This window comes from Herpailurus yagouaroundi, unplaced genomic scaffold (assembly GCF_014898765.1).
Source record: "Herpailurus yagouaroundi ecotype Mexico unplaced genomic scaffold, PumYag 193, whole genome shotgun sequence".
Taxonomy (NCBI): domain Eukaryota; kingdom Metazoa; phylum Chordata; class Mammalia; order Carnivora; family Felidae; genus Herpailurus; species Herpailurus yagouaroundi.
The window spans coordinates 5547393-5564885 of NW_024412424.1; the positions used below are offsets into that span (position 1 = coordinate 5547393).

The 17493-nt window shown below is 49.9% G+C and overlaps 1 protein-coding gene and 1 long non-coding RNA gene across 14 annotated transcripts in view; one reads left to right on the forward strand and one right to left on the reverse strand.

Annotated features, from left to right (window-relative positions):
- LOC121011135 (uncharacterized) overlaps nt 1-17493 on the forward strand; it is a 56670-nt gene that overhangs the window by 15208 nt on the left and 23969 nt on the right. The window lies entirely within an intron of this gene.
- Nucleotides 1-17493, reverse strand: part of KIF9 (kinesin family member 9) — a 55690-nt gene that overhangs the window by 9986 nt on the left and 28211 nt on the right. For all 12 annotated transcript variants that reach the window (XM_040445180.1, XM_040445176.1, XM_040445174.1 and 9 more), the window contains 10 exons: nt 14999-15067; nt 14148-14252; nt 12684-12739; nt 11586-11676; nt 10996-11129; nt 9479-9670; nt 7007-7221; nt 2968-3144; nt 2403-2518; nt 1889-1993 (listed from right to left, as the gene is read on the reverse strand). In XM_040445180.1, the coding sequence (XP_040301114.1) occupies nt 1889-1993; nt 2403-2518; nt 2968-3144; nt 7007-7221; nt 9479-9670; nt 10996-11129; nt 11586-11676; nt 12684-12739; nt 14148-14252; nt 14999-15067 (1260 nt within the window). The remainder of the gene's footprint in view (nt 1-1888; nt 1994-2402; nt 2519-2967; nt 3145-7006; nt 7222-9478; nt 9671-10995; nt 11130-11585; nt 11677-12683; nt 12740-14147; nt 14253-14998; nt 15068-17493) is intronic.

The following is a 17493-nucleotide window of genomic DNA, read 5'->3' on the forward strand; positions in this document are numbered from 1 at the left end:
GGTGGCTTAGTCGGTTAAGCATCTGACTTCTGCTCAGGTCATGACCTCATGATTTGTGGGTTCAAGCCCCGCGTCAGGCTCTGTGCTGAAGGCTCAGAGCCTGGAGCCTGCTTCAGATTCTGTGTCTCCCTCTCTCTCTGCCCCTCCCCCACTTGTGCTCTGTCTCTCTCTGTCTCTCCAAAATAAATAAATGTAAAAAAAAAAAAAAAAAAAGTTTGAAAAAAGTACACATGTCCTTGGGGTGCCTGGATGGCTCAGTCAGTTGAGCGCCTGACTTGATTTCAGCTCAGATCATGAGATCGAGCACTGTGTTGGGCTCTGCACTGAGTGTGGAGCCTGTTTAAAATTCTCTCTCTTCCTCTCCCTCTGCCCCTCCCTAGCTTGCACAGGCACTCTCAAAAAAAAAAAGTATACGTCTTTGTGACCAAGAAATTCACTTCTACAAACTTCTCTCTCACATATATTCACTCATATGTGAATTCACATTTCTACAAGGTTAACATCACAACAATATTTGTATTGTAAAGAAATGGAATCACCTAAATGTTCCTCAATATGAGATGGGTTAAATAAATTTTGATACATCCTCACAATGGAGTACCACTATACAGCTATAAAAAAAAAAGAAAAAGAAAACAAGCAGCTATGAGTTGACACAGAATGATCTTCAGGATACACTGTTAAGTGCAAAAAGCCAAGATATAGCACAATGTGCAAGGGGAACAGTAGAAACAAGTGACAGTGTTTCCCTGTCAGAGCGGGTTGGTGGGAACTGGATGGATGGGGACTGGGTATTTGTACTTATATTTTGTGTGTGTGTGTATATATATATATATATATATATATATATATATATATATTTGACAGAGAGAAAGAGTGTGAGCAGGGGAGGGGCACTGGGGCTGGTGAAAAAGAGAGAGAGAGAGAGAGAGAGAGAGAGAGAGAGAGAATCTTAAGCAGGTTCCACACTGGATGTGGAGCCCAACACAGGGCTCGATCCCTCAACCCTGGGATCTTGACCTGAGCTAAAATCTAGTCAGACACTTAACCAGCTGAGCCACCCAGGTGCCCTGTATTTATGTATCTTACATGATGAGCTCTCTTAAGCAGTCCCCCATGTGCACCTGCCACTTGCGTATAGGAGCCTGTGGGCACAGAGAAGTACACAGCACACAGGCCCTCTGTGTTCTGGCTCCAGACTGAGCCTCAGTAGACTGAACCCTTCTGCTCCAGCCCAAGCTGCTCAGGGAGGAGAGTGCAGGCCCACCCCATGGCCAATACCTGGTCTAGCTTTGCCTCAGCTGCATGTGGTCCTCTGTCCCCTGCCTCCTCTTCATGGTCCCCATGGAGACATTGTCCCCAGCAGGCAGACCCTGTCCTGGGCTACGAACCACACGTGGACCAGCTTAGCTCCCAATAGCCATGTCCAGGCCTGGCCATGGTCTGTGGGGCTCCTATTGGTTCCCAGGACTCTGGTGTCAGCAGGAGATCCCAGTGACTCCAGGTGACTCTGTATTTCCCGCGGCTGGCATATTCCTTCTTTGTCTTTTCTTTTTTTTTTTTAATTTTTTTTCAATGTTTTTTTTTTTATTTTTTTGGGGGGGGGGAACAGAGAGAGACAGAGCATGAATGGGGGAGGGGCAGAGAGAGAGGGAGACACAGAATCAGAAACAGGCTCCAGGCTCTGAGCCATCAGCCCAGAGCCCGACGCGGGGCTCGAACTCACGGAGCGCGAGATCGTGACCTGGCTGAAGTCGGACGCTTAACCGACTGCGCCACCCAGGCGCCCCCTTCTTTGTCTTTTCAAAGTAGGAAGTGTGATCTTGGGTGTCCCAGTAATGTGGCCCCCGAGGCCTCACCTTCCTGGAGACATGAACCCCCAAGTTACCTTCTGTTCTGTCTTGACTTTGGCATTGTAGAAGGCGACGGAGTCAGGGCCCTCGGGCAGCAGTACCTGCTGCAGCTGGCTGAACTTGTCCTGGGCATCTTCTCCCTATAAGAGGCTCAACTCAGTACAGTCCCTTCAGCCTGGCACTGTCGAGATCGACCCTGACACGGCCTGTGGGGGGCATCAGGGCAGCCCCTCGCAGGGTTGGCAAACCCCTGCGCAAGGTAGCTCACGACCCCCAGCCCCAAGTTTGCCAGACACTCTGCAACTGCCTTCGGGGCAGGATGAGCCGCCCCAGAGAGGTGACGGCAGCAAGTGATGTTTCCTGGGTCCCCATCTTCTCGATACCTGGGGAGAGACCTATACCTGTCTGTTTGCCTGGGTCCGCCATGGGCGAGGCCAGGAGCAGCCTGTACACTGCCATGTTCGCGGAGAAAAGAGAGGATGAAGGGCGCTGCGCACTCACTACCCCGTGCTCGTCCATTAGCCCCACTCCTGCCCTTGTGCCACTCACCAGGGACATGATCCTGCTGACAGGCACCATGCCTGGCCGGATGCTGCCGCCTGGCTTCAGTGCCACTTGTAGGTCCTCGGGGATGAAGAAGGACTCGTTGTACCAGATATCAAATTCTGCAAGCAGGCAGGCAGACGGCACTGTGAGCTGTGGGGGCGTCTCTGAGGGAGCACTTACAGCCTATGTGTGCAGGTCACAGGCTCGCCCTCTGTTCACTTCCTGTCCCAGGGTCTCACCCTTTCCTATCTCCCTCCCCTGCCCTCAGAGTGTTGTTTTTTTTTTTTTAAGTTTGTTTGTTTGTTTGTTTAGAAAGAGGGAGGGAGAGAATCCCAAACAGGCCCCCCACTGATGAGAGGCTCAAATTCATGAATTGCGAGATCATGACCTGAGCCAAAAACTGACAGAGCCACCCAGGCGCCCCTCTTGGAAACACTTCTGAAGCCCCTGTCCAGCCCCAGCCTCTGTCAGAGAGACGCTCTGAAGCCACTTCTAGAACCCAGGTTGTGGTCTTGCCCTCTGTCTCCCAGGACCTCAGGTGGCCAGCCGACCTTCCCAAATGGCACACCTGTGAGCAGGCGGTGACGACACTGATCCACCAAGTGCTGGCAGTACTGGATCTCTGCCCTGAGGTCTCGCAAGTCCTGATACTCAGTACGGTACTGCTTCTTGAGGTCTTTGAGCTTCAGGATCAGCAGGAATTCCTCCTCATCGATGATCATCAGCCCCTTGTTCTCATACTCACCTGCAGGGACACAGGAGTCAGAGAATGAGGTGCTCACTTGGGGTGTGGGGAGGAAGGTATTCTGGAAGGACAGAACAAAGTGCTGGCAAAGCCTGAAGACCAGAAACCAGAGGAAAGGCTGGGGTGTGGTGTGCGGGTGGACAAAGCACCTGGACTTGCCAGGCGACCAGGACATATGTGGAAGAGGGAACTCAGGCCAGAGGGGCCACACTGGCACCTTTAAGAACAGGTGGGGGTGCCTGAGTGCCTCAGTCGGTTATGCATCCGACTTCGGCTCAGGTCATGGTCTCACAGTCCCTGGGTTCAAGCCCCGCCTTGGGCTCTGTGCTGACAGCTCGGAGCCTGGAGCCTGCTTCAGATTCTGTGTCTCCCTCTCTCCCTCTCTGCCGCTCCCCCGCTCATGCCCTGTCTCTCTCTCTCTCTCTCTCAAAAAATAAACATTAAAAAAAAAAAAAAAAGAACAAGAGGGGTGGCAGAGGAGAGGGTAGAGATGGCCCATGTTTCACACTTACGTTGATCTTAAACCTCTGGCCAAAGATAATTTAGTAAGCACCTGGATTAAATGGATGTTTTCCTTTTTTGTAAGCTATATACATGAACTGCCAGCACTTGGGCAAGGTTCCCTATTAATAACAGTGGCTGTAAATCTGTATCATGTCGAGTGGCTGTCAGAAGCTCCAGGAGGAGAGGGGTCAGTTGCGCTGTTCGTCAGCTCTACTCACGGTCTCTGCATGACCTTCGAAGGTCTGTCAGTTGACGAGGGTTGCTGAGTTAAGACAACATAACATGGTCTGTGGAGTCACGCACCTCAGCCACTGCCACTGCCCACAGCACCTTGAAAGCTCAACATAGGCATCATGTCAACCCCCCCCCCACCAGGGAGTGTGGGGCTTCCACCCCAGGACCCCTGGAGAGTGAGTCCTGCGTGCGACTGAGGTGTGTGGCAGGGGTGTGCGAGGCAGTCTCCAGGTGCCCTTCCGCTGAGGTTTACTGCAGAAAAGTTAAGACGCTGTCACAGACACCACATATGGAAAGGCAACTGGGACCTTGAATTGGTCCCAATTCAAGGAGTCTGGAGTTGGAGGGTACAGTGTGGACTGACCTGGTCCGTGTACTGTGGGCAGTCCCCAGTGTGGTCACTGTGACAGACACAAATCCTTTATAAAGTCTTTACAGTATTCTATTTCACAGAGTCTTTACAGTATTCTGTTGACATGGGGAGGGACTGTGAACACCCTGTGTCCCACTGCGGGGGAGGGGGGTTCTCTGATTATCTGCAAGGAAAACACTTCAACCTAAAATGATTTTTCAGGGGCACCTGGGTGGCTCAGTCAGTTAAGCATCCCACTCTTGGTTATGGCTCGGGTCATGATCTCACAGTTCATGGGATAGAGCCCCGTGTCGGGGTCTGCGCTGACAGCATGGAGCCTGCTTGGGATTCTCTCTCTCTCCCTCTCCCTCTGCCCGTACCTTGCTTGCACATTCTCTGTCTCTCAAAATAAACATTTTTTTTAAATTAAAATGATTTTTCATTTTTCTTTCACAAAACACTAATCAACATGCCAAATTTGCTGACCTTCTGGGCCAATAAGTGGCTATCAATCAAAATGAATCAAAAAATGAATTCAGTTGATCTATTTCCTCAAGATAAAAGTATTTTATTTGGTATTTTAACAACCAATGGGAAAACAAGTGATGTTGGGGGTAAGAGCAAAAATGTTTTCTTTGGTACTGATAGATAAAATTTATTTATTTATTTATTTATTTATTTATTTATTTATTTATTTATGTATTTATTTATTTATAAGTTTATTTATTTTGAGAGAGAGTTCAGGACCATGAGGGGGAGCAGAGAAAGAGTGAGAGAGAGAGAATTCTAAACAGACTCTGTGCCATCAGTGCAGAGCCGGATGCAGGGCTCAAACCCACGAACCATGAGATCATGACCGGAGCCAAAATCAACAGATGGATGCTTAAACCAACTGAGCCACCCAGGTGCCTCTGACAGATAAAATTGTAAGTATTTTATTTTACTATTTTTTTAATCAATTGAATGTAATTTTTTTAATGTTTATTGATTTTGGGAGAAAGGGTGCATGCATGAGCGGGGGAGGGATAGAGAGAGAGAGAGATGGAGAGAGAATCCTAAGTGGGCTCCATGCCTAGCACAGAGCCCAACTTAGGGCTCAATGTCACGACTGTTAGGTTATGACCTGAGCTGAAATCGAGAGTTGGATGCTTAACTGAGCCACCCAGGTGCCCCTAATTTAAAATATTTTATTTTTATTTTTATAATGTTTATTTATTTTTGAGAGACAGAGAGAGACAGCATGAGCAGGGGAGGGGCAGAAAGAGAGGTAGACATAGAACATGAAGCAGGCTCCAGGCTCTGAGCTGTCAGCACAGAGCACGATGCGGGGCTTGAACTCACGAGCCATGAGATCATGACCTGAGCCGAAGCTGGACGCCCAACTGACTGAGCCACCCAGGTGCCCCTAAAATATGTTAAAATACTGTTTATTTATTCTTCATCTCATCCTTTAAAAACATCTGTTTTCAGGTATATTTAGGCATAGATGATATGTCAGCACAGCATGAGTATATATTATTTAAGGTATGTAAATATGTAATAAGAAATTGTACATTCAAAGAAGGTGTGGGCAGAAGAGACAAAGAAGTACTTGGCTCTGGGGGCACCTGGAGCTTCTGGGCGGGGGCATGAGAGCCACCGTCACCAGCCCTTCCCTGTCCCCAGATCCTTGGAGGCTTTGCCCTCTGGAATAGTGTGTGACAGTTGCTCTGTAGGGTGTGAGCAGAGTGGCCTCAAGAATTTGGAGGTGCCCTCTGAGAAGTAAATGAGCAAGGTACGTGTCTCACTGTGACATGATCCACCTGGCCTGCAGAAATAAAACAGATGACATCTAGAGATGTCCCCACTGATAACCACCTGGAAAAAGGTTGTGATTTAGCAAGATAAAGCCCAGTAACCTCTGCTGTGCCCTGCTGAAAGGACAATGGGACCAAGCCAGGAATGTGAACAAAGATGTGGTTTCTGAACCTCTGGCCTCAGAGTCAGGATGGTTACTCATTAAAATGCAGGTTCTGAGCCTTGCTCCAGATCTCCTGAGTTAGAACCAGCAGTCCAGGCCTGGGAACCTGTGTTTGACTAGCCCTCCCAGAGGAGTTCTCTGAATACTCAAGCTTGAGGGTCCCTGGCCCACAGTGCAGGTGTGGGCAGTGTCTGCCACTGTGACAAGGGCACCAGGTCAGGGTAACCAGGTGAGCACCCTCCTCACAGTAAGGTCCCTGCTTTCTGAGCCTGAGGGCCCCCCATACCGCCTGGCTTAGGGGATGAGATTTTGCCAGGCCAGCATTGGGTGTTGAGGGTTTGGCATAAGGAATGGTCCTAGTGACAATGAATCCCCAGGCTCTCTGGTATCCATATTCTCTTTCCTTCCTCAGTTTCCTGTGTCTTGACCAGCACCCTCATGTCAGTCAGACTACCCTGGGTAGTAAGGAGACCACACCAGGATCTCGGGGCCTTGTGGGGGACACCAGCTGCCCATTTTCCTGGGGAAGCCTCTATAAGCCCAAGGCCTGCTTCTCCACTGGGAGAAGCACCTAGGTCTGAGATAACAAAATAATGGGGGGGGCCCACAGGCAGAAGCTGACTGACAGGGAAGGACCCTGTGATTCCCAGGGCTGACTAGAGCCATGTGACCCAGGGGTGAAGACTGCACCCCAACATGCCCTGCGGCCCCCTCCCATCTGAGTCCTCCAGTACCCAGGGCTGCCCCATTTAGCGCAGGATGTTCAGCTCCCACAGCCACCCCCCACCCCACTATCTTCCCATCATATTTACCTTGTTTCTCCCGGAGTGACTTCTGGAAATTTAGTGCCTCCTTGGTCACATCCATCTCCCGCTTGATGGCATTGATGCGCTGTGTGGTCTCGCTGGCCCTTTTCCTCCGCTCATTCAAGATGGATTTGTTCTCTTTGAAGATGCGGTTGATCTCACTGCCTCGCTCATTCTTAAAGTCCTCGAAGGCCACGGGTTTGGGGGGTGGGGTACTGGGCCTGAAGACAGAGGGGGAGGGGAAGGAGAAAGTGGGGCAGGGTCTTAGAGCCTAGAGGCACTTGGCCTCTCTTCGCCGGGGCTTCTGTGGGCAGAAGGCCGAAACTCCCAGGCACCACCTATCCTGCACTGGAGCTACCCTGTGTGGGAACCGCTCACCTGTGTCTGTCTCACTCAGCAAGCAAGGACACATGACCATTGCAGAAAGTGAGGACAGCAAGGAAAAGTGTAAAAAACAGAAAACAAAGCAAAAAACCACTCACTGCCTATTAGCAATTACACTGTGGTGTCTCTACTTCAGGGATCTCTTCGATAATTTTTTTTTTTTTAATTTTTTTTTCAACGTTTATTTATTTTTGGGACAGAGAGAGACAGAGCATGAATGGGGGAGGGGCAGAGAGAGAGGGAGACACAGAATCGGAAACAGGCTCCAGGCTCTGAGCCATCAGCCCAGAGCCCGACGCGGGGCTCGAACTCCCAGACCGCGAGATCGTGACCTGGCTGAAGTCGGATGCTTAACCGACTGCGCCACCCAGGCGCCCCTCTTCGATAATTTTTTTAATGTTTGAGGAGCACTTGGGTGGCTCAGTCAGTTGAGCATCTGACTCTTGATTTCGGCTCAGGTCATGATCCCAGGCTCGTGGGATCAAGCCCCATCTCAGGCTCCATGCTGAGCATGGAGCCTGCTTGGGATTCTCTCTCACCCTCTGCTCCTCTCCCCCGCTCACACATGTTCTCTCCCTCTCTCTCTAAAATAAAAATAAATAAATAATTAAAGTTTTTTTAATGTTTGAGGTCACACAGTAGATGTAATTTTACATCTTACATCATTCACAGAACCATTCTTTCATGTTATAAGGAGCCCCGAGAACTCTGGTTAACAAGATATAATTTGAAGTGCTGGGGCAGGGAGAAGCAGATCGTCTGCAACTTCCTATGAAATGCATCGAAAAAATAAGAGGGATTGGGTGACTGGGTGGCTCAGTGAGTTAGGCGTCCGACTTCAGCTCAGGTCATGATCTTGTGGTCCATGAGTTTGAGCGCTACGTCAGGCTCTGTGCTGACAGCTCAGAGACAGGAGCCTGCTTCGGATTCTGTGTCTCCCTCTCTCTCTGCCCCTCCCCTGCTCACACTCTGTCTCTCTCACTCTCAAAAATGCATAAATGTTAAAAAAAATTTTTTTTAAATAAGAGGGATGGAGAGAAAGATGGATGTGTGATGAAATAGGTATAGTAATATGTTAAATGTAGACTCAAGACAGTATTCACTGTCCAGTACTTCCAACTTCTGAGTGCTTAGAACTGTTCACCTGCTGGGGAAAAAATTCTTCATGCACATCCTTGTACATCCCAAGGGCAGAGATAATAACTCATTTAGTGCCTTTGCCATCACATTAGCTCCTGAAGGTATTTCACAAAAAAACTGTTGTCACCTTTTTAAATTGATGGTGCAATGAACATCTGTTTGCACAAATCTTTGTGCACATCTCTAATTATTTCCTCAGGACGGATTACTGAACACTCAATGACTGACTCACCAGGGAGAGAAACTGGGTAGCCAGAGGAAGGGGTCTCATACCTTGAGAATTTGGTGCCTTTTTTTTTCTTTGTCTTTAAGTAGGCTTCAAACCCAGCATGGAGCCCAACATGGGGCTTGAACTCATGACCCTGAGATCAAGACCTGAGCTGAGATCATGAGTCAGACACTGACTGAGCCACCCAAGCACTCTGAGGGGCCTTTTAAATGCATTAGTTATTTAAAAAAAAAAATTTTTTTTAATGCTTATTTAGTTTCTAGAGAGACAGAGCATGAGCAAGGGAATGGTAGAGAGCAAGAGGGACAGAGCAACCGAGCGGGCTCTGCAGTGATAGCAGAGAGCCTGATGTGGGGCTCAAACTCACAAACCATGAAATCATGACTTGAGCTGAAGTCAGACGCTCAACTGACTGAGCCACCCAGGTGCCCCTAAAAATTTTTATTTAAATAATGGCTATTTGAAGGGTCTAAAATGATTCCATGTGTAACTGCGTATCTTGGAGGAGTCCTGAGGCGGGACCATTTTGCATGTGTATAAGCCATCATGTTACTTCTTCTTCTTCTTTTTTTTTTTTTGTTTTGTTACTTCTTTTTGGATTGTACTCCTAGTCTTTGCCTGTTATCCCCTGTTGTATCTCATGTATCTACAGGCACTATTCACATGTTGAGGATCACATTCTGGTTTTGAAAGATCTGGAGCAGGAACTACCATTAGAGGGTCACCTGGGTGGGCGTAATTCCTCCTTTGGGGAGTCCGAAGGAAGGGGCTCAATGCTGGAGGTCTCCCGTTCCCGTATAGTCATGTCTTTGACATCCCCCTCCTTGGAGGATGGGGTCAGCTGGGTCTTGGACGTAGAGACATCCAACTCCTTGCCACTCACAGGGCTGCTGGCACCTTCCTTTCTTGCTGAGGAGCTAGGAGGAGAAGGCAGGAAGACCCCAGGCTTAGTCATGGGCAGTAAGGTGTCTCTGGTGCTGAGGAGAGTGACCTTTCCAAACCCTCTTATATCAGAAGCCCCATCCCACTCAGTCTTATTTAGATCATACATGTGGGCCCAAACGCAAAGAGTAAGACCCTATGGATAGGAAGATGAGAGCATTCTTCTCCTCCTCATCAGAACAAGTAGCCCTCCCTTCAGCAGCCTCAGCAGGAGACACCTGGGAAAATGGCAGTCTCCAGGTCTGGAAGCAGGTGCACCTGTGGGGTGGGCCACAGGCTCCTGGGAATATCCTGGCCATTGAGGCACTTATCACACAGGCACCCCTGGGAAGGAGTGGCAGAGCCCCCATCCAGGTTAGGTCTGGGGACCGAAGGTAAAGCAAGACATGTCTGCCCTGATACCTTGACCAGCCCATGAGTTCTGCATTCTCCCACCTACATGGGTGCCCACACCAGCTCCCAGGAAGGTAGCTGCCCTCCCCCTCCGAGTGACGGTGCCCAGGGTCCTCCTTCTCAGAGAGGCACGTCTGAGCAGGCCTGAATCATCAGGAGGATGTGAGAGGCCTCGGCAACCCCCGCTACCTGACTCCTGTCCTGCATGTGATGGTTTTGCACAATCAGCTTTGGACTGTGTCCTTTACCAAGTGATAGTAACAACAACAACACATTCCCACTGTGTACTTTCTAGGTACGGGGACTGCATTCACCCACATCTTCACAACCCCCGTGATTTTGATGCTACCATTATGAGTCCCAACTTAGGGACCAGAAAATGGAAGCACAGAGAGGCTGTCATGCCTCACACAAGGGTGAAAGGCGCTTCCTAGAGCCTATGCTCTTTGTCCACTGCTACCAGCATCTCCCAGGGAGAGTGTCTCATTAAGTGAGCCTTGCGTACACAAATGATCCTTGCCTGAAAGGTGAACTGTGGTTTTTAGGTGACATGAGCACCAGGCAGCTGGGTCACAGGTGGTTTCCGCGTGCAGTACTAAAGTGGGGAGTGCTAGCCTGGCCTCTCTCTTCTACTCTACCACTCATCAGTGTTGTGGCCTTGGACCACACCCCTGGGCCTTGGTTTCCACATCAGTAAAATGGAGACATTAATGCCCACCTCATGGGGTCGCTGTGTGGACAAGAGGTAACCAGCCCAACCTGAGTCCCGCGGATACTGCTAGTACTGGCAGTAATGGGAGCAACTGTGACCAGCCAGTAGCTAAGACACTAGCTTAGCTACTCTCTTCTTTCACCAGCCAAGGAGGGCCAGGTGTTGAGCAGGTAGAGCAGCAGGAAGGTTACTCACCTGAGCTGCTCTTTGAATGTCTTCTTGGACTTGGATTTCTTCCCAGGTTTGGCAGAGAAAGGGGTGACCCCGAGTCCAAAGCCTTGTCCATCAGGCTCACCTACTAGGTGGCCATCAACGTCCACAAGCCCTGCCTGGAAGAGGCCAGCCACAGGGCAAGGAGTTAGTTGAAGGGTTCTGGCCTGTGGGGGACCCAAGTGCATGCGTGCTCTGGTGGGCACGTTGACCCCACACACCAAGATAGCTGTCTCCAGTGCCGCTGACTTCAAGCTGCCCCCAACAGCACTATCTCTGGCCATTCTACCAAATGTCCACTTTCCACATCAACACCACGCCATACCGAGAATCTCGAGTCCTGTTGCCAACGTGACTCCAGGAACTGGTCTTGTCTGTGGTCATGTCTCTAATTTTGGAGACCATTTTGAATTCCTGTATGGCAGACTCTTGCATGGGTCACACTCATCCTGGTGTTACCTTTACCTGTTGCAACCCTAGATCTGCTTTAATGTGGAACACTTGCTGCTTCTGAAAATGTCTGGGGATGGAAACATCTGACATGAATGCTGTCAACAAGAAGCAACCATGCATACCTTCTGGACCGCAGAAATGGCTGCAAAGTCATTCTTATCTATGAGGGTATACTTCCTGCGCAAAGCAGATTCCACTTCCTGTTCCTGTTGGCTTGAGAGAGAGAATGAGAGAACACCTGACACCTGGGGCCATGCTGAACCCTCTGGAGCAAGAACCAAGTACTGGAGGTAGAACTCATGTGGGTGTGGCCCCCCTCTGATGGAACCACACCCTCCTCATGAACCAGACCAGACAAAACAAGTTCATGCCACATCCCGATTTCTCAGTGCACACATCTATTGTCCAGCCTCCCAAATTTGTAATGGCCACCCTTGCTTGCCAGGCACTTCTGCTCCAAGATAACTTTAACAAGGACTGTAAGCCTGCCTCAGGACCATGCTTTCCTAGGTGCTATCTTTAAAGGCCCTTTGGGGGGTGCCTGGGTGGCTCACTTGATTAAGTGTCCGACTTCAGCTCAGGTCATGATCTCACGGTCCGTGAGTTCAAGCCTCACATCGAGCTCTGTGTGACAGCTCAGAGTCTGGAGCCTGTTTCGGATTCTGTGTCTCTGTCTCTTGCTGCCCCTCCACCACTCAAGCTCCCTCTCTCTCTCTCTCTCAAAAATAAATAAACATTTAAAAATTATTTAAAAAGGGCCCTTTGGAATTGCGTGACCCACTTCTGTGATCCACCCAGCATAAGCCACTCAGTTTACAGGTATGCCTGCACCCATATAAACCACAAATGCCTCTTGAGGTGGGGGTGGGGAGCAGGGAGCATTCACGATGCCCTGCTCTGGCCATGCTCAGGGCACTCAGGGCCGGCACTCCTTAAGGACCTCCTGTTGAGTTAATGAACTCAAGAAACATCTACCAGGGACTACCAGGGACTCCTCTCTGTGTTGTCCTTAAATAGATGTCTGTCCTCCCCGCTTCCCCCAGGGGAAGGGAAGGGCTGGAGGATTTGAGAGCTCAGGGGCCTGGGCACACCCCAAGAACTCTGATCTGGCTCTTCACCCACGAGAGACAAGGCAGTGCACATAGAGGCCATGAGCTGACCACGGGAAATGAAAATGGCAGCCTGATGTAGGAATCCAGTGGGTGGGGAGGGTCCCTTACCTCAGAACCACCCGGAACTGGTTGAACACCTCCTGGATCTGTCTGAGGTTGATTATCTGGAGGGAAGAGAGCAAGGCAGAGGTTAGGCCTCTGGCAGCACAGCACAGGGTATGTCTCTGTTCATAGAGAAACCAGGACTCCTTGACTAACCCTTTGATCCTCTGTCTTGAGAATGGCATATCTGTTCTCCTCAAGAACAAAGAAACAATTGGTTAATAGTTTTCAAGCTAAGTATTTATTGAGGCTATAAAAATGACCTTTTCTAAGGGAAGATCTCTGTAAAATTAGAATGTCTCTGGTACTTGAAAATACTAAGAAAAGGGGCGCCTGGGTGGCGCAGTCGGTTAAGCGTCCGACTTCAGCCAGGTCACGATCTCGCGGTCCGGGAGTTCGAGCCCCGCGTCAGGCTCTGGGCTGATGGCTCGGAGCCTGGAGCCTGTTTCCGATTCTGTGTCTCCCTCTCTCTCTGCCCCTCCCCTGTTCATGCTCTGTCTCTCTCTGTCCCAAAAATAAATAAACGTTGAAAAAAAAAAATTAAAAAAAAAAAAAAAAGAAAATACTAAGAAAAAACATTTTAATTAAATGTATTGTCCTCAGCTCTCTCCTGTTGCTGAAAGGTTCTCTTATGAACTTTTGTGTGGTTACAGACACATATACATCTATGGCTGGGGGAAGGCTATTGGCTTCCCTCTCGGCCCTAGGGACCACAAGCATTACCCCTGAGGGTCAGTCTAGGACCAGCACTGTTACGATGCCAGAAGGGCCTGGCCCTCCATCGTCTGAGGCCTGCCAGTTGTAGCTGCCACAGTGACAGGCTAGGGATGGGCAGGCGTCTGTCACGTAGCTCCCTGATGAAGGGTTTGCTGGCCTGCACTGTGAAAAAAGAATGCAACCTTCCTCCTGAGGGCCCTTCCCCATGCGGCTGCCGTCTCTTCCTCCTTGGCCTACTCCAACTCGGGCCCTGGGTGTCTGCCTTGTAAACCAGCATGACCGTCATCCTTGAATGGCCTCACCCCACCTGGCACAGCCAAGCACCTGAGCTCCTACAGCTCAGTTAATTCCAGCTTGCTTTCCCTCCTCACTGTACAAGTGTGGCCACCAAAGTCCACGAGGTTAAGCATTTTGCTGACATCACTCAGCAAGGAGGCAGCTGAGCTGGGACGTGATTCAGGGCAGCCTGGCTCCAGGGCCTGCACTTGTGATGGACCACCCCCTGTGTGGTCAGGGCCGGTCAAGGCTTCTGGCCACTCTGTGGGGCACACCCATCCTTGTAACCCTAAACATGGATGCTGAGGCTTCAGTGGGCTGCAGGGGCCGAGGCCAGGGGTCCAGCACCACCCACCCGACACCCACTGCACCCACTCAGTGTAAGGTTCTAAGGCCAGCACAGCACAAGTGGGGGTATGCCCAGGATAGGGAGACCCAGGCCACTGGGCATGGTGGTCCCAAGGAGATGCTCCTTACATCAATCTCGTCCAGTGTCCCCTCCAGGTACCTCCGCACCTGGGAGTTGATCTCAGCAATCTGGATTTCATCCATGGGATCGTAGTTCACAAGGGTGCGGTTGGCCTTGGAGGAGGATGAAGAACATGTCAACGAGCTCCAAATACCTGAGCCCGACGGGGGCAGAAGGGGTCATTCTGAGAATCAAGGTGGAGAGGTTTGGGCACAGGTCCTGGCCACCTAAGCCAGCTCCATTCCCTTCACCATCAGGTCCTGGCCAGGTGCTCGGGTCACAGAGGGACAACTGGGTCTTGGAGGGAAGGAAAGCCACCTGTCATGAGCTTGCCACTCCAAGCAAAGGGCTCTGCTGGCTGAGTCTCAGGAGACTCTAGGATGACAGCCATGGGCAGGAGGTGGCTGCCTCTGCCTTGAGACACCCCCCCCCCCCACCCATGAGCAGGCCCAGGCAAGCCACCAGAGGTCTCCTGTCCCCACCCTCTGCCCTCAGGGCTCTATGCTGCTGCCCCTCCCCCGCTGCCCAGTATGCCCCACCTCCTCTGACCTTGACCATCATGCTATCTATCCCTGCCCTACCTGCCTGGCACCTGGCCCCCTGCCCCTCATCTTCCTGCCAACTGTCTGCCTCTGCTCCCTGATATCTGACACCCCTGCCCACATCCTCCTGCTCTTCCAATTTCCCTGCCCACCAGGCATCCCTGGCTCCTTAGCCCCTCTGACCCCAAAGTCTCCCTGCCTACTTGGCCCTCCTGGGGCCTGTCCATCCAGTCCCTCTGCCCACCTGGTACTGTGACCGTAGTCCCTCCAGCACTCCGGCCAGCCCCTCACCCAGCCACCCGCCTCCAGCCCCTTACCAGGCTGTCGTGGATGGCCAGCTCCTGCTTGAGCAGTGCCAGCTCCTTCTCCAGGTTCTTGACCATTCGCTGCCAGGGAAACACAGTTTGGGACGGGGCAGGGAGGACAGTCAGAGAGGCCACTCTGCCTCTTCCACATCAAGCCCACAGTTCCCCAACCTGTGGCCGGACATCCTGGCCCCTCCTGGTAATCCATGGAGTGTGATCTCAGCATCTGGACAATTCCTTCCCCGCCAGTGACTCCTTCCCAACTGGGGTGAGTTTAGGGCCTTCGGGGGCCTCACAAGTCCTCTGGCCTCTGCTTCTTTCAGCAGACAGAGGAGATTTAACAAGAGTGAGCACAGGCACCCACAGGGCAACCTCACACCTCAACTTCCAGGAACTTCGGGTTATTTCCAGTCTACCGGGTGAAGGCCTTCTCATTGCAGCCCGCTGCCTCCAGGAGGCTCTCCACGCAGTCGTACCTTTTACCCTCATCCTTCCCAACCACTGCACAAAAACATGTCACATTCCCTGCTGATAATCATGTATGTCACCTCCAAAGTTTTGCTGTTACAAACAAGGCTGCACAACATTTTTGTACTTACATCTTTGTGTCTTTATAGGTTTCTGTAGGATAACACAGGCTCTTTGTGATCTGCCCCCATTAACTCTTCCCTACCGTTCTCCTCCAAGCTCATTCCACTCCTACCAAATTGGCACACTCCCGCCTCTGCACTGCCTGTCCCCTCTGCCCAGGACACTCTTCTCCCAGGTGTTGCCCTGGCACACCCCCACACCTCCTTCAAGTCTTTGTTCAAAAGCTTCTAAATTAGGCACATTTCAATCACTCGATGTAAAACGTCAGTTTTACACACTCCCCACTCCCACACCACTCTTTTTTCAAATCTTGCTCTAATTTTTTTTATAGCACCTATCACCAACACACCCTAGAGCAGTGCTGTTTGACAGTACTTCCTGTAATGATGGAAATGTTCTATATCTGGGCCCTGAGTTACACGTAGCTACTGAACCCTGGAAATGTCATTAGGGTGACCAAGGAAGTGAACTTTTAATTTTATGTAACTAATTTAAATAACCCCAAGCGAGTAGCAGCTACTATACTGGATGGTGGAGCTCTAGAACTTACCTATTTCTTTTTTTTTTTTTAATATTTTTATTTTTTAATTTTTATTTATTTATTTATTTATTTATTTATTTATTAACGTTTATTTATTTTTGAGACAGAGAGAGACAGAGCATGAACAGGGGAGGGGCAGAGAGAGAGGGAAACACAGAATCTGAAACGGGCTCCAGGCTCTGAGCTGGCAGCACAGAGCCCGACGTGGGGCTCGAATTCACGGACCGTGAGATCGTGACCTGAGCTGAAGTTGGACATTTAACCGACTGAGCCACCCAGGCGTCCCTTTTTTAACTTGTTTTTAAATATATTTATTTATTTTGAGAGAGAGAGAGAGCAGGGGGAGAGAGAGAGGAAGAGAGAGAATCCCAAGCAGGCTCCACACTGTCAGTGCAGAGCGCAATGTGGGGCTCCAACTCACAAACCATGAGATCATAACCTGAGCTGAAATCGAGAGTCAGATGCTCAACCAACTGAGCCACCCAGGCACCCCTTTAAACATTTTTTAAAGAAAAATTGTAGGCACGCATACCTCATTTCATTGTTCTTTGCTTTACTGAGCTTCTCAGATACTGTTTTTTATAGATTGAAGATTTGTGGCAACCCTGAATCAGGCAAGTCTATCGGCACTATTTTTCCACAACATTTGCTCACTTCCTGTCTCTGTGTTACATTTGGTAACTTCTGCAGTATTTCAAATTTTTCATTATTATTTTATTTGTTATATTATCTGTGATCAGGGATTATGAGTCACTGAAAGCTCAGACTTGGGGTGAAGTAGGCTCCATGCCCAGCATGGAGCCCGACACAGGGCTTGAATTCATGACCCTGAGATCAAGACCTCAGCTGAGATCAAGAGTCAGACACTGAACTGACTGAGCCACCCAGGTGTCCCAGCAATAAAGTATTTTTAAATTCAGGTAGGTGCATTGTTTTTTTTAGACATAATGCTATTGCACACTTCACAGACTACAGTATAGGGGTGCCTGGGTAGCTCAATCAGTTAAGCATCCAACACTTGATTTCAACTCAGGTCATGATATCACAGTTTGTGAGATTGAGCCCTGCATCAGACTCCATGCTGACAGTTCCAGAGGCTGCATGGGATTCTCTCTCCCTGTCTCTCTTTGCCCCGCCCCAGACTACTGTATAGCATAAAAGTAACTTTCACAGGCACTGGGAAACCACAAAACTCATTTGACTTGCTTTATTGTGATATTCACTATATTATAGTGGTCTAGAACTGAACCCACAATATCTCTGGAGGTATGCCTGAATATTTGAGGTGTACAACATGATATACACATACACAGTAAAATGATTACTATAGTCAAGTTAGCTAACATATCTATCTCCTCACCTAGGGACAATTTTT